At 55.6% G+C, this 26727-nt stretch overlaps 5 protein-coding genes across 5 annotated transcripts in view; 3 read left to right on the top strand and 2 right to left on the bottom strand.

Annotated features, from left to right (window-relative positions):
- Window positions 1-4255, top strand: part of PTSG_07252 (uncharacterized protein) — a 4552-nt gene extending 297 nt beyond the window's left edge. Inside the window, exons 2-12 of the mRNA XM_004992614.1 lie at window positions 397-482; window positions 725-853; window positions 1030-1093; window positions 1258-1797; window positions 2160-2226; window positions 2353-2390; window positions 2596-2811; window positions 3011-3107; window positions 3224-3417; window positions 3639-3743; window positions 3986-4255. Of these exons, the coding sequence (XP_004992671.1) occupies window positions 397-482; window positions 725-853; window positions 1030-1093; window positions 1258-1797; window positions 2160-2226; window positions 2353-2390; window positions 2596-2811; window positions 3011-3107; window positions 3224-3417; window positions 3639-3743; window positions 3986-4108 (1659 nt within the window). The 3' untranslated portion in view covers window positions 4109-4255. The remainder of the gene's footprint in view (window positions 1-396; window positions 483-724; window positions 854-1029; window positions 1094-1257; window positions 1798-2159; window positions 2227-2352; window positions 2391-2595; window positions 2812-3010; window positions 3108-3223; window positions 3418-3638; window positions 3744-3985) is intronic.
- On the bottom strand, window positions 4240-10031 carry PTSG_07251 (UDP-glucose pyrophosphorylase 2). Its single transcript, XM_004992613.1, has 15 exons — window positions 9524-10031; window positions 9203-9323; window positions 8477-8584; window positions 8041-8217; window positions 7677-7805; window positions 7397-7467; window positions 7146-7218; window positions 6781-6921; window positions 6447-6515; window positions 6165-6293; window positions 5909-5987; window positions 5555-5613; window positions 5228-5341; window positions 4975-5073; window positions 4240-4762 (listed from the first exon to the last, which is right to left on the bottom strand). The coding sequence occupies exons 1-15, from the start codon at window positions 9529-9531 to the stop codon at window positions 4655-4657; spliced, it is 1485 nt and encodes a 494-aa protein (XP_004992670.1). The 5' UTR covers window positions 9532-10031; the 3' UTR covers window positions 4240-4654.
- A 146-nt stretch (window positions 10032-10177) lies between these two features.
- On the bottom strand, window positions 10178-14635 carry PTSG_07250 (uncharacterized protein; the record flags this gene model as incomplete). The annotated part of the gene is made up of 9 exons (XM_004992612.1): window positions 10178-10627; window positions 10864-11001; window positions 11295-11423; window positions 11669-11762; window positions 11951-12033; window positions 12227-12306; window positions 12489-12631; window positions 12860-13034; window positions 13456-14635. The coding sequence occupies 9 exons, from the start codon at window positions 14633-14635 to the stop codon at window positions 10394-10396; spliced, it is 2256 nt and encodes a 751-aa protein (XP_004992669.1). The 3' UTR covers window positions 10178-10393.
- Window positions 14636-14883: 248 nt separating this feature from the next.
- PTSG_12563 (uncharacterized protein) lies at window positions 14884-24740 on the top strand. The gene is made up of 24 exons (XM_004992611.1): window positions 14884-15063; window positions 15329-15638; window positions 15974-16048; window positions 16211-16296; window positions 16619-16737; window positions 17017-17080; window positions 17249-17293; window positions 17475-17531; window positions 17768-17900; window positions 18132-18193; window positions 18329-18376; window positions 18642-18723; window positions 18950-19335; window positions 19692-19752; window positions 19945-19994; window positions 20145-20211; window positions 20524-20585; window positions 20823-21002; window positions 21291-22049; window positions 22162-22233; window positions 22434-22850; window positions 23306-23369; window positions 23555-23613; window positions 23784-24740. The coding sequence occupies exons 1-24, from the start codon at window positions 14974-14976 to the stop codon at window positions 24507-24509; spliced, it is 4074 nt and encodes a 1357-aa protein (XP_004992668.1). The 5' UTR covers window positions 14884-14973; the 3' UTR covers window positions 24510-24740.
- The window catches only part of PTSG_12562 (pyruvate carboxylase), a 9753-nt gene continuing 7743 nt past the window's right edge, over window positions 24718-26727 (top strand). The window contains exons 1-5 of the mRNA XM_004992610.1: window positions 24718-24899; window positions 25232-25352; window positions 25588-25699; window positions 25940-26162; window positions 26378-26583. Coding sequence (XP_004992667.1) covers window positions 24887-24899; window positions 25232-25352; window positions 25588-25699; window positions 25940-26162; window positions 26378-26583 — 675 coding nt within the window. The 5' untranslated portion in view covers window positions 24718-24886. The remainder of the gene's footprint in view (window positions 24900-25231; window positions 25353-25587; window positions 25700-25939; window positions 26163-26377; window positions 26584-26727) is intronic.

The following is a 26727-nucleotide window of genomic DNA, read 5'->3' as shown; positions in this document are numbered from 1 at the left end:
TGCTTCCATCCGAACCTCTCTGGGAAGTCTTGTATCACTCTCTGAATATCCTTCACACCCCCACCCCCATAATTTCTGACTCATCCTAGGTGTAGACCGCGCGACGCACACCCTGTCCCTATATTAATAAAATTGAGAAGGAATGTGTTGAGCATGGTATGTGTGTGTTGATCGTGTGTATGTCAAATCTCTTGAATTTATGTGTGTGAGAGTGTATGTGTCTATGCGTGCGTGTGTGTATGTGTGTGTGTGTGTGTGTGTGGGTGTGGGTGTGTGGTGTGTGTGGTGTGTGGTGTGTGTGTGTGTGTGTGGGTGTGTGGGTGTGTGTGGGTGTGTGTGGGTGGGTTGATCTCTCACTGGCTCCCTCGCCCTCACACACGCGCATGCCACTGCCAGGTCTTGTTGCGCATCGTCAGCTTCGTCAGTAATGCCGTCATCGTGCGTGTGGCATCCAAGGAGATGCTTGGCATCGTCAACGTTCGGTGAGTGCGCTGCATCTCGCTGCACGTGTGTGTGTGTGTGTGTGTGTGTGTGTGTGTGTGTGTGTGTGTGTCTGTGTGTGTGTGTCTGTGTGGATGTGCGTCAGTGCAGCGCACACGCTTTTGCATCCATACACCTCAAATGACTCAATGCACGCACATACACGTACTCTCCCCTCTCCCCCACCCCACACACACACATACACACACATACTCCCTCATCCACTGTGCTTGCGCAAGTGCAGGCTGATGTTGCTGTATTCGACGATTGTGTTCTTGTCGCGAGAACCAATGAGGCGGGCGTGCCTCAGCGTCTCCCTCAACCAGCTGTCCCGACCATACTGGCGACAGCTCGTCAACCTCATCTGGATCGGGTGAGCAGCAGTGCAGCAGTGCAGCAGAGCAACCCTGCCCGTCGCACGCCGTGCTTGAGCTTCTCGGCACAAGGTGCCTCATCGCACACCCCCCCCCCCTCTGGCCACCAACGGCCCATCACTCACTAAAAGGCTGCGTATGCTGCTGGTTCGTTGTCCCAATGCTTGCTGCACAGGATCTTGTCGTCCCTGGGCATTGCAGGCCTGCTCTCGCTCGTCTGGACCCGTCTTCTCACACAGGTGCACACGCATCGCACAGGGCTGATTCAGCCTTGCGCCATGTGCTGCTTCTGTGCAGCACGCAAACATGCAGACACTCACTCACTCATTCACTCACTCGCTCACTCACACTCACTCACTCACTCGCTCGCTCACTCACACACACACACACACACCTGCCCCAGCCTGAGATGGCGTGGTACCCTGCAGGGGTGGCTGCGTTTGCTGCGTCTGCGGTGATTGAGGTGATGGCGGAACCGTTCTGGATCTTCTATCAGATCCAGCTCAACGTGCGCCTGAAGATCATTGCAGAGGGCGTGTCGCTCGGCTTTGGCACCGTCCTCACCATGGTCGGTCTCTACCTGCGGCCAGACCTTGGCCTGCTTGTCCCTTCAGCAGCACACGTGCTCACGAAGACACTCCTCCTCGCCATCTTCGTCACACGCGCGCGCACAGACGCACAGCACCGCGTGTACAAGGAGGTGACTTCGCTCCGTGACATGCTCCCGGGACCATCGCAGGCAGGGGCGTGGTGGTTCAAGCACTACCCGCCATCCATGGCAAGCCTTGCCCTGTCGTTCTTCCGCCACGGGATTGTGAAGCAGCTGCTCACAGAGGGCGAGAAGTACATGATGACCTTTGGCAACATGCTCTCGTTTGCGCAGCAGGGCGTTTATGATGTCGTGTACTCGCTCGGCAGCCTCGTCCCGCGCTTCCTCTTTCACGTCAGTGTAGATGCGTGTTTGTTTGTTTGTTTGTTTGTTTGTTTGTTTGTTTGTTTGTTTGTTTGTTTGTTTGTTTGTTTGTTTGTTTGTTTGTTTGTTTGCTTGTTTGCTTGCTTGCTTGCTTGTTTGCTTGCTTGCTTGCTTGCTTGCTTGCTTGCTTGTTTGCTTGTGTGTGTCTGTCTGTCTGTCTGTCTGTGCGTACGTGTTCGTGCTTCATGCACAGGATGAAGCACACGTGCACCCGCTCATTCCCACCGCTGACACCGCGTCAACTACCGCGCACCACCATCGCCAGCGTGCGCTTGCTCCTCTCACAGCTGCCTCTTGCTTTGTTTGCGTTCGTTCTTGACACACTTTGACAGCCGATTGAGGAGAACTACTACACGTTCTTTGCCGCCCTCCTCACCCGCGAGACATCAAAAGCGGACAGTGAGTCCTGTCTGTGCCACGCCTTGCATCTGCCACACATGTCACTCCAACACCACTGTCTTGAGTGCCATGCAGGCTGACCAGCAATTCACCAGCACATCTCACCCCATGCGTTTCCACCAACAGAGGATCCATACGCGAAGAAGACAACAGCAGACGATGAGGTGATTACACCACACCACACACGCGCGCGCACACACACACACACACGCACACACACACACACATGCACGCACACACACACACACATGCACGCACACACACACACACATGCACGCACACACACACACAATCACTTTGTCCTCTCATACCTGTTTTGGCTGTAACACCCACCTCCCTCCCTCTTCACCCCTTCCCCCGCCCCTTCAGGCGCTGGCCGGGACAGTGCTGCAGACACTGCTGAAGACGGCTGTGATGGTTGGCCTGGTGCTGGCGTGCTTCGGCCAGGGCTACTCGCGGCTGCTGCTCGGCATCTACGGCGGGGAGAACCTGGCACAGGACGACGGGGTGCTGCTGCTGCAGGCATACAGCGTCTATGTCCTCTGCATGGCCCTCAATGGCATCTCGGAATGCTTCGTGGCGGCGGTGAGGACAGCACGCACAATTGTGCACATGTTTGCAAATGCTTCAAAGGCCGCACCTGTTGTTGTTTGCGAAATTTTGTTGGTATGCGACGTTGATCAAACGCTGTTCACAGTGCGTACTTGCTGGTATGCAACGTTCATCAAACCATCTATGCACGGCGCCATCATCATCATCATCATCATCATCATCATCATTGCAGTCGTCGTCGCGTGAGGAGATTGACGAGCACAACCGCTGGATGGTCGCATTCTCCGCCCTCTACATCATCGCATGCTTCTTCCTCACCCCAAAGCTCGGTCAGCCCACCACCGACACACACACACATACATGAACACTCTTGCACGTTTGCTTATGTCTGCTCATCTCACTCCCCCCTCCCCAACACCCACACACACACACTTCACCACTGCAGGTGCTGTTGGGTTCATCTTTGCCAACTGCATCAACATGCTGATGCGTGCAAGCAAGTCCTTCTACGACATCTGGCTGTACATTGGCCACCACCCGGGTGTTGCTGCCAAGGGCAACCCTCTCACCGCCTGCATCCCTTCGCGCGCCGTTTTGTTCGCGTTTGCGCTCGCATACGTCGTCACAACCTACTCTGAGGTTGGTGGATCATCGTGTCATTGCTGCTGCTGCTGCTGCTGCTGCTGCTGCTGCTGCTGTCGTCAGTGTGCTCTGCTCGCCAGCGCGTGGTGTGTCTCTGTGCCTCTCAGCACAACGCAGATGTGCGCACACTCGCACACGCAATTGCCTTCACTCACTCACACACACACACACACACACACACACACAACACACACACACACACCACGACCGCACATCAGCGGCTGTTCTTGCCCGAGCTGCAGTGGGACCTGAAGGCGATTGCAGTCCACGTCGCTGTTGGTGCCGCCTCCCTCTTTCTCGTGGCCGTCACTGTCTACTTTGAGGTGAAAGTGAAAACACACAACACACATGTACACACACATGCGCACACACACACATATGCACACACACACACACAAACACACATGCACACATACATACACGCACACAAACACACACGCCACAACATCGCTCACATGTCCACACACATGCACACACACACATGTACACACACCGCGCGCGCACACACACACATGCACACACATGCACACACATGCATCGCTCACATGATCCAATGTCTTGACAGGAGGGCGCGTTTGTGCAAGACGTGCGTCTGATGTGGAGCGGGAAACCAAGCAAGCAGGCAGCAGGTGGTGCTGCAACAGCAACGAAGACCAACAAGACAACAGCGAACAAGAAGACGGACTAAAACCCCCATGACAACATTTGCGCATGCACATTTCTACACCAGCGCGGTGTTTGTGTTGTGGTCCTGCTTTGCTTTGCTCGTTTGTGTCTGCCGTTTGTTGATTATGACTTGTTGCACTGACTGATAAACGATGCTGTTGAACGTGTGTATTGTTGACAACAACGACCAACACACTGCGCAACGGGTGGATTGTGATGCAACACAAACAAACACGCAAGTACCGCAACCACCTCAAGCTGTAGCACCATCAGCACACGCCTGCTGCATGCAAAGCGGAGGGGGGAAGGGGCATTTGCAGCAAAGCCATAACAAGACATCCAACACACAACAACATGACATATTACGTGAAGGAGGCGTGATGCATGCAGGCAAGCGTGATCCAGTGAAAGAACCAAAGAGTCACGAAACGCATAGCCTGTGTGGCAGGGCGGGGGTGAACAATCGCCCGCGCCACAAGCATCACCAACAGCCCCACACAACCACAAGACCAACGCTGGCAATGGTGGTGATGGTGATGGTGGCTGTGGTGCAGCCTTCAACCAGTCATCAGTGGTCGAGGATGCGAAGGTTTCCAGACACGATCTTGTTCTCCAAGATGGCGCCGCTGGGGATGTCGATCCGGTCACCCTCGTTTGCAATGATGATCACGGTGCCCTGTGAAGGTGAGGGATAAAGGGAAGGGGAAGGGGAGGAGGCATTAGGGTTGAGCAACACAATGCACGTGGTGGTGTAGGAGACGAGCCTTGCTTGTTGTGGACAAGCACAGGCTGGTCTTGTAACGCAGGCATGCAGAGAGCACAAACTTGTCCTTGCACAACAAGTACATGCACATGCACATGTGCACGTGTGTTGTGGTTGTGGCGTACCCTGAGGGAGACGTTCTTGCCAAAGTGGACGTCGCCAGAGACGGTGAGATGGTCCAGCTCAAGCACATCCGGAATGTCCTCAAACCGCTTCAGGAACTCCTGCGCCATAAAACACATACATACACATACATGTGAGCACTCGCTCCTTGCTGATGGCAGCATTTGCCACGCTTAACCTCTCACCACCATCCACATCACAGACAGCACGACAGCGTGACAGCGTGACAGCGTGACAGCAAGCATGTGTGCGCACCTTGACTTTCTTGAAGTGCTCATCGCCGAGCTTGACGAGCGGCACGTTCTTGAATGTGCGGTCGGGGCTCATGGAGAGGCGCCCGTGGTGCAGGCGATACAGGTTCGACATCACCTGAATGCATATGCAGGGGTGTGGGGGATGGAATGCGGAGCGTGTGCAAGGCGCGTGTGGAAGGTTGAAAGGGCGGTGAATTGTGTGAGGAGTGAGGCTTGGGCACGATGTGATGTGACGCAAGGTCGGCGTGGCTGCAAGGCACGCGCAAACATGTGTTGCAGGCGATGGCTGTGCGCAGGGAGGGAGGAGGGAGAGCACACAACAGCGCACCAGGAGGAGGTCGGATGTCTTCTTGACGGGGAGGAAACGCGAACGCGGCACGTTAATGCCTGTTGGATTGGGACACACACATGTGAACCGCCACGGCGGGTATTGGGCACATGGTGAGCAGACCATGGCGAGCAAAGTGATGAGCAAAGTGATGTGCTAAAAGATGAACAGATGCACGACTGTGGACACATACACACACACATACACATACACATACACATACACATACACATACACATACACATACACACGCACATACACATACACATACACATACACATACACATACACATACACATACACATACACATACACATACACATACACACGCATGCGCATGGCGAAGGACTGTACCGATGGCGTTGTTAAAGTTCTTGATGGCGGCGCCAACGGCCTGCTCGAGCTGAATCACGCCGCGCCCGTCGTCAAGCACCTGCACACACACACACACACATGAAAACACACACGCGCGCACATTTCGGAGGTAAGCATGGAGGTTGCGGCAAGATCAACAACATCTCCATTGTTGCAACGCATGCAACAGCATCACACGATTATCATCAACATCATCATCAATAGCACCAAACAGCCACACCATGAGCGGCATCACCTTCTTGTTTTCGATAATCTCCATGTGCATGTTACCCCGACGCATGAGGCGATCAACAGCACGCAGGTTGATCCACAGATTGTTCGTGTTGAACACACGGAACTTGTGCACGCTCTTGAACTCCTCAAGCTGCAGTGAGAGACGCGCGTGCGCACGCAAAAGGTGACATGGGTGGTGGCGTGAGGTGGAGGGAGTGGGGGCACAGCACGACACTAGTATGCAACAGCGACAACAACAACCACATCAACAACAAGACAACACATGATTGCATTCGAAACTCACGTGGGACTTGGGGACCTGTGCCACCTCAAGGAGGCGAGTTGTTCCCTCGTAGTCGATAAGGGTGCCACCCTGGTGGCGGCGGCGGTGGCGGTAATGGTGGTGAATGAGAATGCGTGGTGGTGGTAAATGGGAATGAGTGGTGGTGGTGGTGAATGGAGTGAGTGAGAAGAACGCTGCAGAAGACAGGAAATGGGAGCAACACAAATTGCATCAAAACACAAATACTCACAAATACACGCGCGCACACACGCGCATACACACACAAATACACACGCGCGCGCATACACACACAAACACACACACACACACACACACACACACACATCACGCACACCTTGACGTCGGCGCGGGTCTTGTCGGTGACCTCCATGACAAACTCGCATTCCGGGTTCTCGGAGACGAGATAGTTGAGGATGGTCGTGTCGACAACAGCGCCGAGATTGTCAATGTTGGACACAAACAGCCACTCCTTGCCCTGCAGTTGGCACAGCACATGTGGGACGAGGGTTGTGTGAGTGGGAAAAATGGATGGCAAGCAAGTGGTGGTGATCAAAGTGGGAAGGGGCAGGGCACAGTCAAAGCAGGTTGAATGAGCTGAACAGAAACCACACATAAACACATACATGCACAAATAAACACTTAAACACATACATACACACAGCAGCAGCAGCACAGGGCCAAGCGTTCTTGCGAACGGACCATGTCGAGCAGCTTTTTGAGCATCCCGGACGAGACGAGAGAGCGGTAGAGGTCGCCGTGGCCAGGGGGGTACCTGCAGCAGTCGAGGCAGCGGTCACGGTGGTCGTGGTGGTGGTCGTGATGTGGTGAGGTGTGTGCGTACATATGGACGAGGAGGAGGGGAGAGTGCGAGTATCTGTCTCCACACAATCATTCGCACACGCACACATGCATGCACAGGCAACCAAAGCGACACGCGTGTGAACACGGACCACTCTGAGCGGTTGGAGGTGTCTGCCGGCAGCGGCTGCAGCGTCTCCTTGAGGATGCGCGGATATTGGCTCTGGCGATGGCAGTGGGGTGTTGGGGGTATGGAGTGAGGAGGAGGGGATGATGAGGAGGGGAAAGCGAGGCACACACGACACACACACACACACACACACACACACACACACACACACACACACACACACACACACACACACACACACACACACACACACACACACACGCGCGCGCGCGCGCGCAAGGGCGCAAGGGCGAACAGCATACCTGGTTAAAGGTGAGGATGTCGCACTTGGTCTTGCCGTACTTGCGCAGGATCTTGCGGGTGTCGCTGTTCGTGTTGAACGAGTTCATGAGCACGAGCGGCACACTCACGCTGTGGGCGGAGTTGAGGTGCTACAGGTGCGGTGGCGTCATGGTGATGGACGCGCAGAAACACGACAGGTGGGGACCAGGCATGCGAATAGTACACATATGTGAGCTGATGTCGTGTAAAGTTGTCTGGACAAGATCCAAGTACAAGAAGTGATGTGGCAGGTGACGCGAGATGTGCACGCCAGCGCTTGCGCTCGCGCATGCACAAGCAGGCAAACACGCCAGCGCGCACGTGCATGTGCAAATTGTAGCGCACCTCAATCTGCTTGACGCAGAGGTCGAGGAATGTTGCCTCGTTGCGGACGGGGATGGCGCTCTTGGGGCCGACGCAGCCCATGGTGGTGCCCAGGCCGCCGTTCAGCTTCAGCACAGCGAGCTTGCTCAGGGACTCGGCGCAGGCAGGGGTGTCGTCGATGCTCGAGTAGTCAATGATCTGCAATGGCGGCGCGAGGAGGGGGGAGGGAGGAGGGTGAGATGACGATGACAAGAGTTGAGGAGAGGGGGGGGGGGTGAACTTGTTTGAAGTGCTGCTGTTTGGGGACAGTGATAGGAATGCTTGGAGCTGCAAGGCGCCAACGAAACAGCACAGGAAGCTACACGTACAAATCATGTGACATGGTATGCAATACAATGCAATGTGTGGTGCGTGTGATGTGACATGTGATGTGTGATGTGCATGTGAGTCAACGCACCGCGCCCTCTGCTGGGGGCTTGATCTTGGACCACTCAATCTTGGAGCCGCGCTCCTCGAGATACTGCTCAAACAGCGCCTTGAACTGGTCGTTGTTCACAATCAACTCCTGCTTCGGTGCGAACGTGATGGCGGTATGGAGGTGGCATCGAGAGACATGGAAGTAGAGAGAGAGAGAGAGAAATGAAGAAGAGGAAGAAAGGAAGAAGGAAGGCAACGAGGAGGAGATAACGCACGTCACGAACAGAACCATGGCGTCGCGGCACACGACGCAGCACATCATGGGGAGCATCACCACAGCACAACAACACAGCGTGAACGCGTGCATGGTGCGTGTGCGTGATGGAGATGTGGGTGCGGGTGGCGATCAAGCAAGGCAACAACGGCGAAGCAAGTGTGCAGGCAATCACAAATGCGCGCGCGTGAGTATGAGTCCAGCCATCACGGCCGCACAGCGGCAGAAACTGATGCCACCGTTGCCAGTGGGGATGGGGCCAGTCTACTCCTTGGTGGACTAGCACCCTGGCGTGTGTGTCTGTCTGTAATGCATGTCTACTGCAGATGCGGCTTCACACACGCATACGCGATGCACACAAACACAAACACACAAACACACACGGGCGCGCGCGACTGCGGCTAGCAAGCTAGTGTACAGGCACACGGCTTCCGAAAGGGCGGCGCGCAAGGTGTTGGCCATCGAGTTGTGCGCGTGGCAGCGCTTGCCTACCTTGGTGGCGCCCTTGATCTTGGCAAGCTCGGCCTCCATCGACTGCACGAGGCTCTCGGGAGTGTCCTGCTTGAAGTCGACCAAGCTGTCCATGCTTGGCGTGCGGTGCATCTTGGTTTCTCTGCGAGTGCAATGCGTGAGTGTGGATGGGAGAGTGTGTTAGGGGCCGCTCATGTGGGTGTGAGGATGCAAGCGAGGTTGCGAGCTTACAAGTAAGGGTGTGAGGATGCAAGTGGGTGTGGGTGCAAGCACGCCATACGCAAACGAGATATGCACCAGCGACACGCAGAGCAGCCTCCAACTTGCCCGGAACTCACTCACTCGCTCATGATTGGCGTTGGATGGAAAGGGAAGGGAAGCGGGGTTCGAAGAGCTTGGCTTATCCGGTCACTGAAGGGAGGTAGACGAGCGAAGTGATGGCGGTGGCGGTGGCAGGGAAATGAATATGTCACACTGAACTCGCGATGAAGAAGAAGCAGATGGTGGTGATGGTGGTGATGGTGGTGATGATAGTGGTCGTGTACGAAGCACACTGGACACAAGGATGTGGTGGTGTTGAAGAGGTGGAGGGGAAGGCGCGGAAATGCGGAACTGCGTGTTCGTTCTTGTGTGTGCTGATGATGTGATGGTGATCAGGTGGATGGTGATGGTGATCAGGTGGATGGTGGTGTGGTGGTGCAATGACGCAACCCGAACACAACGTTCGGCCGCTGTTGTGCTCGTTGTGTTCGTTGAGAACAGCAGCCAGCAACAACGCCGAATCAACAACACGCTTGCTTGAGTAAGGTTGGTTCGTTGGTTGGCTCGGTTTGTTGGTTCGTTCGCCGGCTTGGTTCCCCATTCCCCACCCACCTCAGCCACTCACTACACACTGCTGGCGCTTGAGGTTCCGAACCGACCAACCCACCTCGCCAACCCACCCCACGACCACAACCGTCATCATCATCATCATCATCATCATGCCTCACCTGTTGCTTCGGTTTGTGCGCCTTTGTTTCTTTTGTTTTTTTTTTCTTCTGCTTGCTTGACTTGTTTGATTGCTTGATTGCTTGATGTGTGAGTGCAGTGGATTTGATTGCGTCAGATTCTTTGCATTCCACACAAACAACACACTCGCACGGCCGCGAAGACAATGCATGCACACAATGTACACACACAATGCACACACGTGTGCAGCGTCACGTGTACGCATCATTGCTTCTTCCTCTCCTCCTTCTTTCCCTCCACTCCCTTCTCCTTCTTCTCATCCTCCTCACCATCACCATCATCACCATCACCATCACCATCCCCCTCCTCAGCTTCCTGCTCCTCCTCTCGCCTCTGCCGCAGCACTGCGCCGGCGCCCGGCACATTCAGCGCGCGCACCAGCTGCCGCTCAAGCACGTGCGCCGCCTCGTACTCCCCGTCCTCCTCAGCTGTCGGCTTCTGCAGCGGTTGCAATTGGGTGGTGGTGGTGGGGTGAATGGATGGTGAATGGGTGGTGGATGGGTGGTTGCGGTGAGGAAGGCAAGAACAACAAAGGCTAACTATGTGCGTAGCACAAGGCATACATCCACACATACACACATCCACACACACATACACACATACACACACACCACAATACACACATCCACACACACACACACACAAATCCACAACCACGCACACACAATATGCACCTTGTTGTAAACTGCGGCAAGTTCCTGGAGGGCGAGCTCGTATCTGTCCATGTGTTCGGCAAAGTCGTCGGGGCGCACATCCATGCGATCCACCGTCTTTGCGTCAATCATTCGACGCAGCCGCCGGAACCGCCCAAGCTGAAGAGGTGGTGGTGGTGGTGGTGGTGGTGGTGGTGGTGGTGGTGGTGGTGGTGTGTGTGTGTGTGTGTGTGTGTGTGTGTGTGTGTGTGTGTGTGTGTGTGTGTGTGTGTGTGTGTGTGTGAATGTGTGTGTGCGTGTGTATGCACGTGCACGCAGATTCAGCTCGCAGCGCGCAACTGAACACAAGACATGCTACAAACACACTGGCAAGCACTCACTGACGAACCGCACAACCATACCCAAGCAAACACACGCACGCACACACACACGCACACACACACACACACAACGCACCTGTGGATGTATGTCTTTGGCTTTGAGGGGCAGTCGTAACAGATGACGTTTTCGACGTTTGCGAGATCAATACCGCGGGCCATCGTGTCTGAACACACAAGCACAGATATCTCCCCACGCTCAAACTGCACCCACGTGCACACATGCAAATGGAGCATGAGATGGCGGTTGCGGTGAGTGAGTGAGTGAGTGATACATACACACACACAAATAAACATACGCATGTGCATCCAAGCCGCTCACGGCATCATCCACACACGAACGCACACACACACACAGCATCATCCACACACAACCACATCCACACGCAACCACATCCACACACAACCACATCCACCCCCCCCCCTCTCTCTCTCTCTGTGTTGCGCACCTTCTTGAGGATGCCTGAGCTCTTGCGCGCGTCCTGCTTTGACGAGATTTGCTGCACGCGAACAGCACCAAACAGCTTCAGCAGCGTGTACAGCCTGTAGCCGTCGTGGTGAGCGGTGAGAGCGGTGTCAAGATGATGACAGCAGTGTGTTGGCGATGATGATGTACCGCTTGTGTTACTGACGGCAAACACATGTACGCACGCACACACACACACACACATTGACGCAAACGCATGCACCAACACACACCCCACAGCGCCAGAGCACTGTGATTGCGAGACCTTGTTGTCGTTTCGACAGACGATGCAAAGACGAGAGTTCGGTCCATTTGTAAACTCGACAGCAGATACAGAAGCACCAGCGGCTGCACAGACATGGCACCACGAGTAACGGGGTGAGCAGTGGAATGGGTTCAATTCTTCCGCTGTTTGTTCCTTCATTGTCAAAGGCAGGGGTTTCCAACAGTGCAAGCGTGTGCACACGTGTACGCACACGAGTGTGTTTGTGCAGGTGCACGTGCATTCATGCGTGCACATATGGGTGTAGGCAACTGTCACCTTTTCTGATGCTGAGCAGACGATGGAGTGCTCGTGGAGTTGTGGCGGAATAACCGTGTTCACGCCCTTCTTCCCGCCAACTGCACACACACAAGGAGGGAGAGGACGATGGTGTGAGCAATGAACACTAACACATACACACGCACAAAACACGCACATACGCGCGCACATCACGTGCACACATCACACACCACCACACGCACACACCACACACCACCACATGCACACACCACACACGCAACACCACACACACACACACCACACACACACACCACCGCCTGACCTGTCTGTGTTGCGAGGTACATGCGCGGGAAGCAAAGACGAAGATTTGCGATAATCTGCGGATCGCGAGACAGCGTTGCTGAGAAAAACATCTTCTGCACGTGCACGCCAGGGAAGTTGTGGCTGCGCGCAGTGGTGTGGGGGATATGTGGGATGTGTGTGTGTGTGTGTGAGAGTGTGTGTGTGTGAGTGTGTGTGTGTGTGTGTGTGCGTGTGTGTGTGTGTGTGTGTGTGTGTGTGTGTGTGTGTGTGAGCCAGTTTACACGCGGCTGTCGCAAGCAGGCTATGGTACCACGACACCCTTCAAATTCATTGCAAACAAATACCACACACACGCACACACGCGCAAACGCACACGCAGCGCGCATCAAAGCGTACATTTGCGGGGTGAGGTTTGTTGGGTCTGGGCGCCCACCGGCAAAGAGGCAGTTGTGCAACTTGGAGAGCCACGACTGGTACGATTGCATCAGAAGACGATCAGCCTCGTCCACAACGAGAAACTCCACGTGTTGCAGCGTAAACCCATCTGCTCGCGTCATTGGATGGCAGCGTGCACGTGGATGCCGATGGGTGGTGGTGATGGTGGTGGTGGTGATGATGGTGGTGGTGGTGAGAGGAGGAAACGGAAAAAGCGAGACACGTCAACTGGACAGGGCTTGGTCGTGTTCGACAACGCTGCAGAGCAATGGCTGCTCAGGGTTGAGGCGCTGCTTCTTGGGCACTGACACAGTGGATGACAGTGCAGCAAAGCACACGCTGCAAAGGTGTACATCTACACACATTCACAACACAACACACCACAATCACACAAACACCACAACACAACACAATCCTACACACACACCACTGCACAACACAACACAACACACCACAATCACACAAACACCACAACACAACACAATCATACACGCAACACAACACAACACAACTCGCCGAGCTCGCTGCACCTGTGCGATCGATGTGGTCGACGAGACGGCCCGGCGTGGTGATGACAATGTCCACGGCACTCGATCCGTCCAGCCGCGGCTGCAGCAGCTGCTGCTCCTTCCACAGCGCCGTCTGCCCCGCGCACATGGCCACGCGGATGGGCACGGTCGAGTCCGCGTGGATGTTGCGCGAGCACGCCTCGAAGACCGCGTGCACCTGCTGCACAAGCTGCCGCGTCGGCAGCACGACCACCGCCCGAAGCTGCGGCACGACACGCGTGCACAGCCGCTGCAGAATTGGGATCACATACGCAAGCGTCTTGCCGCTGCCAGTCGGTGCGCTTACGCAGATGTCGCCTGCTGGATATGCGCTGTGGCGGGAGCGAAGCATGTCTGGCACAATCACCGCCTGCACGGGGAACAGGCGCGAGAACCCGGCCACTTTCAGCTGCGCCAAAAGTCGCGGGTGCAGCCCCAGCGTCTCCATCGGCAGCAGCTCGTCTGGCTTGATCAACGCATCCACCCGCACAGGGTGGTCCAGCCAGTGCACCAGGCCACCCGTGTTTCGCTGCATCATCGTTTTCTGCTTGCGTGGCTGCCACTCCTGCTCATGACTGCCGCTCTTGCCCTGCTTCTCCTTCTTCTTCTTCTTCTTGTTGTTGTTTTGGTGGTGGTGCTGCTGCTGCTCTTCTTCCGTCTTCTGCTCTGTAGCGTCCTCGGCAGTGGCGGTTGCTGAAGCTGATTTCATTGCCAGCGCTGTCTCATTTGTTGACGTATCCTCTGCCGCCTTGCTCCCCTCCTTCAGCTTATGCTTCTTCTCCTTCTTCTCCTTCTTCTTTTTCTTCTTCTTCATCATCTTCTTGCTGTCGGCCGCCTCGCTCGCCTGCGCAGCACTGCTACCGCCAAGGTCGCTTGCATCCTGCACCTTTGCTTGCTTTGTTGGCTGTTCGCCATCACCAGCGGCCTCGGCCTCTCCATCCACATCTCCATCTGCTGCTCCCTGCCCTGTGTTACTGCCGCTCTTCTTGCTTCTCCTCCTTGCTTTGTCCTTCTCCTTGTCCTCCTTCTTCCGCTTTCCCTCCTTCCTGTTTGCTGCTCGATCCTTTGCGTTCTGCTGCTTCTTCTTCTTTGCTGATTCCCGCACCTCTGCCAGCACTGCGCCTGCAGCAGCCAGCAGCTGCGTGTCATCCTCATCCCCCATCGCGCTCTGTGTGTGTGTGTGTGTGTGTGTGTGTGTGTGTGTGTGTGTGTGTGTGTGTGTGTGTGTGTGTGTGTGTGTGTGTGTGTGTGTGTGTGTGTGTGTGTGTGTGTGTCTGTGTGTGTGTCTGTGTGTGTGTGTCTGTGTGTGTGTGTGTGGCAAGAAGGAGGAAGGAAACACACGTGTGTTGGGGCAAGGTGTGGTGGTAAAGACTGAAATCAGTTCTATCGACTGAAATCAGTCACACAACACCTCAGTGCATTCCCAACACAACAACAACCCAAGAACCAGCCCACACAAGACACATCGTCGCGCCCTCGCTCCGCTTGCTTGCTGCTGGGATGTCGTATGATGAGGACCTGCACACCAACGCGGTGTTTGCCGCCCTCAAGGCATCACATGCACGCCAGTTTGTAGACCCCAAAACTCACGTGAGTGATTTAGTTGTGGGGTGTGGTTTGTGTGTTCATGTGGTTGTTTGTGTCTGCCTGTCGGGCTGTCTGCCTGTCTGTATGTTTGCATCATTATTCCTTTGCGAATGTGTGCTGGTTGTGTCTGTGCTTGATGCCAAGTGTGCGGAACACCATCCGCTTAGAGCATGCTCCCACTCCCTCACTTGCATTGGTTCTTACTTTTGCATCGCCTTGGTTTCCTTGTCTCCTCCTCGCTTTTTTTTTTTTCTTGTGCTACACGAAGGTGTTTGTGCCACGAACAGGGAGCTTTCACATGGACAAGCTGTCAGGGAGAGATTTGGCAGCCCACATACTCCGAGACACGCCCACGCAGACATCTGAAGCAAGCGCCACAACAGCAGAAGGAGCCGCGCGAACACATACCATGCTCTCAAATGACCTCATCTCAGTCCGCGTGGAGGGCAAGCAGCTTCACGTCCTGGACGCCAGTGGCAGAACGAAGCGCACTTGCACCATCCTCTTCGATGAAACCTTCTACACAGATGACGACAAGGCGTTTGTTGTCAACTGCATCGATCAACCCCTCTCTGGATGTGAGTGGATGTCTTGGTCGCTTGAGGTCTTGTTGATAACGTCCAATGCAGCTCCTTCCTCTCTTTCTTGCTTCCTCTCTTTCTTGCTTCCTCTCTTTCTTGCTTGTTTGCTTTCTTGCTTGCTTGCTTGCTTGTTTGTTTGCTTGTTTGCTTGCTTGCTCGCTTGCGCCTTTTGCCCTGCACGTGGTCTGATCTGCTGTATTCATCATGCTCACTCACTCACTCACTCACTCACTCATTCACTCACTCACTCACTCACTCACTCACTCACTCACTCACTCACTCGCTCGCTCACACACACACACAATTGCGCAATGGCATGCGTGTGTTGACAGCGATTGCCACGGTCAAGGCAGCAGCACCACTCAAGTCATACGACGAATGCATCAGCTTACTCGTCGATGTGCCAGGTAATCACAGTGGCCACCACGGACACAGCTGGGGCTAGAAGTTGTTGAAGGCACTGCCCCTGCCACCGCTCCTCCACCCATGTTGGTTGCCTGCTCTTCTTGCTTGCTGACGTGTACTTTGCTGGCGTACGTTGCTCGTGTGCGCTGTATCCGTGCATCAAGGCCGCAAGTTTGGCCCGCGGGCAGAGGCTCGGATGAACGCTGTCTGCACCGCCATCAAGCAAGCCTCCTCCGCCGCAGAGGCCACGGTTGGTTGGATGTGCTGTGTATGTGCGTTTGTACGCGTGCGTGCGTGTGTCTGTGTGTGTTTGTGTGTGTGCCTGTGTGTCTGTGTGTCTGTGTGTCTGTGTGTCTGTGTGTCTGTGTTTGTGTGCGTGTGTGTATATGCCCGTGCCCGTATGCTATTGCACAGCACGTCATTGCGTGCGTTTGTATGTGTGTGTGTGCTCCGCCTTCACCGTGCATTATTGTCCATCGCCAAGCTTCCACATGCATACCGCTCATCCCACGACACAATACCCGCACCCTCCACCTCCAAACTGTACACGTACAACTCATCTCCCTGCTTAGGAGCGCGTGCACGCTGCGTTCTCGGATCTCGTGCGCCTGGCACAGCGCGACTCCGCCCTCCGCAAGCGCTGGCGCCGCAGTCAGCAGGATGCAGCCAACATCAAACTTGCCCTCGAAACGTCCGTCGCCCCGGTGGTGGTGGTGGTGGTGGTGGTGTATTGTGCATGCGTGTGTGTGTGTGTGTGTGTGTGTGCGTTTGTTTGCTTGCTTACTTGCTTGCTTGCTTGCTTGCTTGCTTGATTGATTGATTGATTGATTGATTGCTTGCCTGCTTGCTTGCTTGTTTGCTTGATTGATTGTTTGCTTGCTTGTTTGCTGCTTGCTTGCTTACTTGGCATGACTGCATCAGCTCAACTCACATATGCAAAACACACGCACACACAACGCGTTCATGGCAGCATCTTACTGGCCCGCGTGTATGACCTGATGCTGCCGTTCTTTGCAGAGGAGTGCGCACAACAGGTATGTGTGAGCGTGTATGTGGGCATATCTGTGAGCGTGTATGTGCGCCACACCCACATTTCTCCATCGTCATACACGCGTACGTGCTGCGCTTGCCTCCGCATGTCATATTTTCACTGGCTCACCTTCCCCGAATTGACGCAATACTCTGGTTTGGTCGCGTGTTAGGATATTGTGCTGAACAAGGCCTGCCGCAATTTGGCCACCGCCGAGGTCCGATGGAACAGCAATGCGATACACACACGCACACGCACGCACACACGCACACACGCACGCACATAAAATTTGAAGTAGCTCCTCACTCACCGTCGCCTCTTTCTCTTGCGCGTACATACACGCACACACACCCACACTCACACTCACTCATACATATACATGCAATTCATGTCCACAGCCGTCCCTGCTTGGACTGGCGCCCGAATTCACACGCGCCGCAAACGATGCCGTCAAGGTGCCGAATCAACCAACACCGCTGACACCGCCCCTGCCATGCTATTTAGTGTGTGAGCACCTACCTCGCAACCCATGCGCTCTCTGTCATCAACGGTCACCCAAACACGATCATTCACTACCATCACCCTTTCTTACCCCATGACCTCATCGCCCCCCCCCTTCCCCTCGATCCAACACCATCGATATCACCCTACCCCACCCTCCTCCCCGCCCTTCCATCTCGTCCTGTGCAAGACGCTGCGTGGGGTTGCGGCTGCGCGGACGCCGCTGCAGAAGCTCCAGTCACTGCAGCACGCGGTGCATGTGCTGGTCACCTCGGCCTCACCCTCCACCCCGCTCGCCGCCGACGACCTCGTTACAGCACTCTGTACGCTGATGCTGCTTAGCTCAGCGGCTGCTGGCGTTGGAGGGAGACAGAGAGAGACAGAGAGAGACAGAGAGAGACAGAGAGAGAGTGTGTGTGTGTGTGTGTATGTGTGTGTGTGTGTGTGTGTGTGTGGGTGTGTGGGTGTGTGGGTGTGTGGGTGATTTGGAGTGGTTGGGAAACATATTGGAGCCGTTCGCACGTGAGCTGATACCGCGCCGTTGTTGCCTGCAGGCATTGTCGTGATTCGATCGGAGGTTTCCCACTGGCACGCGTACCTCGCATTCCTCGCAGAGGTGACTCCCGTGTATGTGCGTGTGTGTGCGTGTGCGTGTGCGTGTGTGTTTGTGCTCCTGCTCACGCGTGCGACATTTCGTGCTCTGTTTGTGGCCCACATGTCCTCATCCGAACCACCGCCTGCTGCTGTGCAGATGACGGGGCTGAGCAACACGCTCACGGAAGAGGAGTCCTACTACCTGGTTCGTGGCTGCTGCTGCTGCTGCTGCTGTGGCTGCTGTGGCTGCTGCTTTATGGTCATTGTGACCGCATCAACGGCAGCGCAACTGTGACGTGCAGCTCAGACCCATCCTCACACACACACACACTTTTGCATTGGCGCATGCGCCCACGTACTCCAAACACACACACGCACGCACGCACACACACACACACACACACACACACACACACACACACACACACACACACACACACACACACACACACACACACACACGTGTGCAGACGAGTCTGGAGGCGGCGGTGTCGCACGTGTCGCAAATCGACATTGCCGACGACAAATACTTCACGTGGATCCCAGGCGAAGGTGCACATGAACCGGGGCACGCGTGCCGTTTTGTTGGCGCTGGTGCTGGTGTTGGCGTGCACACATACACGCGCAGGCACACACGTACAATTTCACGCACACACGTACAATTTCACGCACAAACCCATATTCACACCTGCACACACACGCACACACGCACGCACGCACTTACACCTACCACTCACACCACTCATGTGCGCATGTGTCACGCTTGTCCGCTTCCCAGGGGACGCAGCGATTGCGCCGCTGTTCCGGGCGGTGGTGGACGACGACCTCGACGCCGTCAAGCAGCACCTCGCATCCGCAACACCAGCAGCAACAGCAACGGCAACAACAGCAAACGGAACAGCAGCAGCAACAGAAACAGCAGCAACAGAAACAGCAGCAAGCATCAAGGATGCAACACAGGGCCGTGACCATGACGCAACGCCGCGTGACCATGACGCAACAGCACGGCCATCATCATCGTCGTCATCATCATCGCCGTCGTCGTCGTCGTCTGTCAAACGGAGCGAGCGGCTTGGGTCGACCGGGTGCCACCCGCTGTGCACGTGCTACAGGTGCAAACCCGTCAGCGACGTCGCCCTATTGCGCGACGCAGCAGACAGAACGGTGTGTGTCGGTGTGTCGGTGTGTGTGTTTGTAAGCACTGTTTGTGTGTGTGTGTGTGTGTGTGTGTGTGTGTGTGTGTGTGTGTGTGTGTGTGTGTGTGTGTAAGCATGTTAGTGTTTGTCTGTGTTTGTAAGCATGTTTGTCTGTGTTTGTCTGTGTGCGTGTGTGTATCTGCCTGTCTGTTTCTTTGCTTGTTTGTGTGTCTGTGTGCGTGTGTGTGTATCTGTCTGTCTGTTTCTTTGCTTGTTTGTTTGTGTGCATTTTTCTTGTTTGTGCGTACATCTGTACGCTGGGCCAATTTATTTTGTGATAATACCTCACCATGACGGATGTGTGCATGTGTGTGTTTGATGCAGCCGTTGCATATCGCTGCTCTCCTTGGACGTGTGGGCATTCTGGAATTCCTTCTCAAGCGAAGTAAACCAACACACGCACGACACAGGACACACGACGCGCAACACACGCAACACACACATCACACAACACTCACGCGCCTGCAACATGAAGATGGATCTCATTTCTTACCTTGGTTTCACCATCTCATGTCCTTTGTTGTGTCCGCTCACGTCCCCTGCTCGTGTGCACATGTGCTCGTGCGCGGTGTGACAGGTGCAACGGCAGAGGTGTTTGACAACAAGAACGCAACCCCCCTCCACTTTGTGAGTTTTGATCGCAACGCCCTCTCTGTGATGTGGTGGATTACCCTGAATGCGTTGCACACGCAAGTGACATGATCACAACCGCTGCCGCTGCCATCATAACGTAACCACCATCGCCGTTGCGACCTCGCATATCTGCTGCAACGACAGGCGTGTGCGCGCAACAAGACAACGGCTGCTCTCCTCCTCCTGGAAACAGCGAGCGTCAACCTCACAGGTCCGTCCTGCCCGTGACCGTCTGTTTGCCTTGTTTGTTTTGTGTTTGTTGATTAGTTTGTGTTTGTGTTTGTGTTTGTGTGTGTGTGTGTGTGTTTGTGTGTGTGTGTGTGTGTGTGTGTATGTGTGTGTGTGTGTGTGCGTTGTTTGCGATCGTGTGTTAATTTTTGTTTGTGTACGTGAGTGTGTGTGTGTGTATGTATGTGTGCGTATACTTCCTCGCCCCCATATGCGTGTGCACGCCTTCATCTTTGCATCCTCCGCCCCATCTCACCTGCGCCGTACGTTCTGTGTGCATGATGTTCACCGCCAGACCGCCAGGGCAACACTCCGCTCCACATCTGCGCAGACAGAGGCCACGTCCAGACAGCAAAGGTTGGTTTGGCATCACGTCAAGAATGTGAACAAATGTGCCAGAAAGAGCGAGAGAGGGTGTGTGTGTGTGTGTGTGTGTGTGTGTGTGTGTGTGTGTGTGTGTGTTTGCACAGGCAGTGTCATGCACCTCGCTCGTATCCTTCCTACCTTTCCTTTACCACCACCACCACCACCATCATCATCATCATCATCGTCGTCGTCGTCGTCGTCGTCGTCGTCGTCATCACCGTTGTGCAGGCGCTTGTGATGAGCAGCAACCCGCGGTTGAATGCGCGCAACAGCGTCGGGGACACACCGCTGCACATGGCTGCACACTGGGGATATGAGGAGCTCGCTGCGCTGCTGCTGCAATTCTCTGCGGATGTAAACACGCTCGACCGCCAGGGCAGGGCTCCCATCAACATGGCCCACTCAAAGGTGCGCCAGAATCTGGTCTGCAGCCTCCTTCATGGTCGTATGCTGCTCCCATGCACTCGTGGTTCTGTATGCGCAGGACTCCCCCCCCCCCCCTCTCTCACCGCTGGTGCTGCAACCACCCGTCACGCCCACCGCATCACTCGATCGCGGCTGTTGACGCCCTTGCTAACCCCCCCCCCCTCTTCTTCCCCATGTCCACACCGTCCCTTCACCACCCCTCACCACACCCCATGTCAACCCTTTCTTGTACAACAACAACAACCCCACCCTCCCAACCGCCCATCTCAGGGTGTTCGACGGCTGCTTGATCGGCACCGCGGTGCATCGACGCCGACCGTGGCCACGGGCCCACCCCTCGCCAGCCCTGCTGCAGCACCACGCACGCGCACGCGCACACGCCACCAGCACCAGCAGGGGCAGCAGGGACGAGTGAGGACTCGTGGTAGTGGCAGCGACAGCGGTGGCCGGGGAGTGCCCACAGCAACGACGACAACGACGACGACGACGACGACGGCGTCGATATCAACAGCGTCAACCATATCTGGTGGGAGCGCGCGTGTGTCCGTGCACCGCGATGAGGAAGACGAGGAAGGGGCTGATGCTGGCGCGCAGTCTGACACGTTTGAGGACGATGCGAGCGACGTGAGGTGGATGAGGAGCAGCAACACTGGCACCACCACCAGCAGCGGCGGCGGTGGCGGTACAGATGGTGGCGGTGGTGGATTGCTGTCTCGAGCGAGGCCTGGTCGAGGCTCCGGCTCACGGCGGCACAGCGGCAGCAGCGAACACGGCAGCACTGGCAGCGGTGGCAACGGTGGTGGAGGAGGTGGAGGTGGTGGTGTGTTTGTGAGTGGACAGCCACTTAGTCGCACCAACTCCATGCACGCGTCCATGGAGCACTTGTTAGCGGACGACAAAGAGCGGTGGCTGGATCTTGTCTTTGAGGCGATTGAGGAGGGCGAGGTTGAACTGGTCAAATACCGCCTTCGTCTCGGCCCAGACGAGCACAACCCTTATGCCCAGGACAAGTGCCACCCGCTCTGTCAGGTGTGTGTGTGTGTGTGTGTGTGTGTGTGTGTGTGTGTGTGTGTGTGTGTGTGTGTGTGAAAATGAGTGCTTTCAACCTCACCCTCAGCGCCGTTGTTGCCACCATCTCCAGTGTGAGCGTTGTTCGCGCATGATCCGCGCACCGCCCGGCTCCCACATCACCATCAACAGCCAGAACACAGACGTGCGTCGCAGCATTTTCTGTATCTTGTGTGTGTGTGTGTGTTTCATGTGCAATTAATTGCCTGCTCGCGTTTGTGGAATAATGTGCCTGACACGGGCTCATTCACGCCGCGGATACGCTCAATTCTCGTGCTCACTGACACCAACCCACCATGCTTTTCGTTCATGCACACACGCCCATCTTGCAAACCACTACTGCAGGGCTTCACGCCGCTTCTGGTGGCTGCGCGCTACGGGCAGACGGCGGTGGTGCGAGCGCTGCTCGACTATGGCGCCGCCGTGGACGCCCGCGTCAACAACGGCCTCAGTGCACTGCACTTTGCCTGCCAGTACGACCACCGCGAGATTGCGGGCCTGCTGTTGCATGCAGGCATGAATGCCAACGTGCACCGAGGCGAAGCAGGCGCAACACCGCTGCACCTCGCAGCGACAAACGGGCACACGGCGTGTGTGCGCATCCTGCTTGATGCCGGCGCGGACGTGAATGCGCTTGATGAGAAGGGCAACACCCCTCTGCACGCTGCGTGTCGCTGGGGCCACCGCAATGCGGTTGAAATGCTTCTTCGCGCAGGCGCCGACCCAGCCGTCAACAACACAGCTGGCAAAGCCCCAGCACAGGTCTGTGTATATGTGTGTCTGTCTATCTGTCGGTCGGTCTGTGTGTGTGTGTGTGTGTGTGTGTGTGTGTGTGTGTGTGTGTGTGTGTGTGTGCCTGCGTGTGCGTGTGTCTGTGTGTGTGTGTGTGTGTGAATGTATCGTCATGATATGTACGATTGCAGCATCAGCATCCGTATCAGACCTCGCTGCCTTCTTCCCTACTGATCACCAACCCTCCTCCCCCTCATCTGCGCACAGGAATCTCGAAGCGAGGCGTTGCAAGCGTTGCTGCAGAGAACAGAAGACTTTCAAAACTCAGACGGACAGTGCGTTCGCGCTTGTGTGTGCGTGTGCAAGAGAGTCTAACGTTAGCATCTAAACCAGACATCTTGATGAGTATGTTCAGCATCCGTATCAGACCTCGCTGCCTTCTTCCCTACTGATCACCAACCCTCCTCCCCCTCATCTGCGCACAGGAATCTCGAAGCGAGGCGTTGCAAGCGTTGCTGCAGAGAGCAGAGGACTTTCAAAACCCAGACGGTCAGTGCGTTCGCGCTTGTGTGTGTGTGTGTGTGTGTGTGTGTGTGTGTGTGTGTGTGTGTCGTGTGTGTGTGTGCGTGCGTGTGTGTGTGTCTGTGTGTGTGTGTGTGTGTGTGTGTGTGTGTGCGTGTTCGTGTTGTGTATCTCTCACGGTTGCATGCCACGCTGTGCACTTGGCACAACAGCAATACAAATCTCCGGGCTCCCACCACACCTCTCGGATCTTGAAGGGACATACGACAGGGTGTGTTTGCAAGTGTGTGCGAATGTGCGTATGCAAATGTGTGTGTGTGTGTGAATGTGTGCGTGTGCACGCGCGTGTACGGGTTCTGTGTCATTCATTTGCCTGGCACCAAGTTTCACTCCGTTGTACACCCTGCGCACGTGTGCTGGTGTGGCTTTCCAACGGCACAGAAGGGCCAGTTGATGGGCGAGATGGTGACAGTGGTGGGGGACCCGGTGTCGTTCCCCGTATTCAAACTTCGCCGCGCCGACCGCACAGCAACTGCCACGGACACCACCACGGACACCACCACGGACACCACCACCACCACCACGGACAGCAGCAGTAAAGAGGGTGCCGGTGATGGGTTCGTGGTGCCAACTGGAGCCCTCGGTGGTGACAACAGCGCCAGGGCTGATGGTAATGGTGATGGTGATGGTGGTGGTGGTGGTGGTGGCGGCGGCGAAGACCACGCCGATGCCGACACGACCATCACGGAGGACGAACAAGCAGCAGAGGAGGAAACAGCGAGGAGCGATGAAGCCAAGAATGATGAGCGTGCAGAAACCGCTGATGCTGATGGTGGTGAAGGAGCCACACAGGCACACGAGGACGGGGATGAAGAAGGGGGAGAGGATGAGGGAGAGGATGGGGATGACGTGTTTTTGTATTATCATGCACCGACGCAGTCGTGGTGCCTTGGGCGACGGCTTGGGTCACCGACACCGCTGCTGTTCAACCGAGACCCTGTCCCTCACCCGATTCGCCTCTCATCAAAGGCATGGACCCTCTGCAAACACGAGAGCAACGACGACGACGCTACTGCAAGTGACACAAGCATGCCACCAACAACAAGCCCCGTCCATGTCACACTTGAACCCGCCACACCTCCACAAACTGCCACTGCCAGCGACTGATGTGAGTCGATGTGTTGCGTTCTGGACATGCGGTGCTTGAAGGTCTTCAATGCAATACACATGATTGCGTGTGCCTTTTCTTTCTTCGTTTCTGCGTTTGATGAGACATGACGCAATTCAGTTGTTTGTGTGGTTTTTGCTGACATTTGCAAGCAAGAGTGCAGCGGACGTTGTGGGATTTGAGTGAGCAATGCCTGTATGCATTGTTGCTTCTGGTCTCGTCATTCAACCGTCGCACCTCTCCGTCGTTGCCACTGTGAACGAGGAGAGATCAAGAAACCAAACCAAACCAGGCCAAGCGATCAAGAGCGTAGGAGAAGAGAGCGGAGTGACAGCCACACAGTACCCAGCATCCAGTGCGCACAGCGATCGTCACCATGACGGGACTTGGTCAGTGCTATGTGTGTGTGTGTGTGTGTGTGTGTGTGTGTGTGTGTGTGTGTGTGTGTGTGTGTGTGTGTGTGTGTGAGGTGTGTGTGTGTGTGTGTGTGTGTGTGTGTGTGTGTGTGTCTGGATGATCGGTCCGTTGTTCGATCTGTCTCTCTCGATCTCTCAATCTCTCTCGCGCGCGCTTCACGATGCTTGAGCGGGTTGGTTCCTGCTCTGTTGCCTGTTCACGTTCGCATGCGCGCGTGCATTGGTTATCCCTCGTGTATCTCACGCACGATGACACGGTGGTACTACTATGTGTGTGATGGATGCTGCATGTTTGTTGCGGCTAGCCACTGGTGCCATTCGCCGCGTGATGGCGGCCAACCGCGGTGAGATTGCCATCCGCATCTTCCGCGCCGCCACGGAGCTGAACATGGAGACTGTCGCCATCTACAGCAAGGAAGACATCCGGTGGGTGTTTGGGGGGGGGGGGTCTGTGCGGGTGTGGGCGTGGGCGTGGGCGTGGGCGTGGGCGTGGGCGTGTCTGTGTATGTGTCTGTCTGTCAGTGTGTCTCTGTTGGTGTGTCTGCCTGTCTGTCTATCTTGTCTGTGTATGTCTGTCTGCATGTCGATCGGTCTGTCTGCCCGTACTCAAGCCACCGTCCTTCCCACCTCCCCCCCCCCCCACACACACACACACGCTCAGATCTGTTCACCGTTACAAGGCTGATGAATCGTACATGTTGAGCCCCGACAAGGGCCCCGTTGCCGCCTACCTCGCTGTCGACGACGTTGTCCGCATCGCCAAAGAGCAAAAGGTGTGTGTCTGTGTCTGTGTCTGTGTCTGTGTGTTTGCCACAAACAACGCGTCTGAAGCCAAGTGCCATACATGCCCTCAATCTAAACGCCAGTGACAACCAACTACACACGCATACACTCGCTCACTCACTCCCTCACTCACTCACTCACTCACTCACGCATACACTCACTCACGCATACACTCACTCACTCACGCACTCACGCATACACTCACTCGCTCACTCACTCACTGAAACCAGGTTGATGCAATCCACCCCGGTTATGGTTTTCTGTCTGAGAGCGTGCACCTTGCCACGGCTTGCGAGCACGCTGGTATCCGCTTCGTTGGCCCCACCTCCAAGCAGCTGCAGGCACTTGGCGACAAGACGCAGGCGCGCGCGGCCGCAATCAATGCCGGTCTTCCCGTCGTCGGTGGCAGCCCGCCCCTCAACTCGCTCGAGGACGCACACGCTTTTCTCGAAGGTGCGCACCTGTGCAAGTGTTGCGAATCGACAGCTGACTTGTCACTGTGTGCGTGCATGCGCATGTGTGTGATCCTGCGAGATTGTATGCTCTCTGTATGCTGTGCCCCGCCAGCTCGCAGGTGTTGACAAAAGGCAGCAAAGCATCCCAACAATGTGAGACAATCAAAGCAGTCGCTCACACCACACGCCACCACACCACTGCCCACACCTCAGGTCCTGAAGGTTTTGGCTACCCCGTGATCATCAAGGCTGCCATGGGCGGTGGTGGTCGCGGTATCCGCATTGCCCGCAACAAGGAGGAGTTCAACCAGAACTTTGAGCGCTGCAGATCAGAGGCCCTTGTACGAATTGGACGTGTGTGTGGGTGTGGGTGTGTTTGTTTTTTGTGCCTGTGTGTGCTAGTTTGCTTGTGTGTGTGGGTGTGCTAGTTTGCTTGTGTGTGGGTGTGTGTTTGTGTGTGTGCGTGTGTGTATTTATTTTGCGTGCCTGTGTGTGTGTGTGTGTGTGTGTGTGTGTGTGTGTGTGTGTGTGTGTGTGTGTGTGTGTGTGTGTGTGTGTGTGTA

The sequence above is a fragment of the Salpingoeca rosetta genome (genome assembly GCF_000188695.1).
Source record: "Salpingoeca rosetta unplaced genomic scaffold supercont1.16, whole genome shotgun sequence".
NCBI lineage: Eukaryota > Choanoflagellata > Craspedida > Salpingoecidae > Salpingoeca > Salpingoeca rosetta.
The sequence above is the reverse complement of the archived record's forward strand: the minus strand, read 5'-3'. Positions and strand labels throughout refer to the sequence as shown.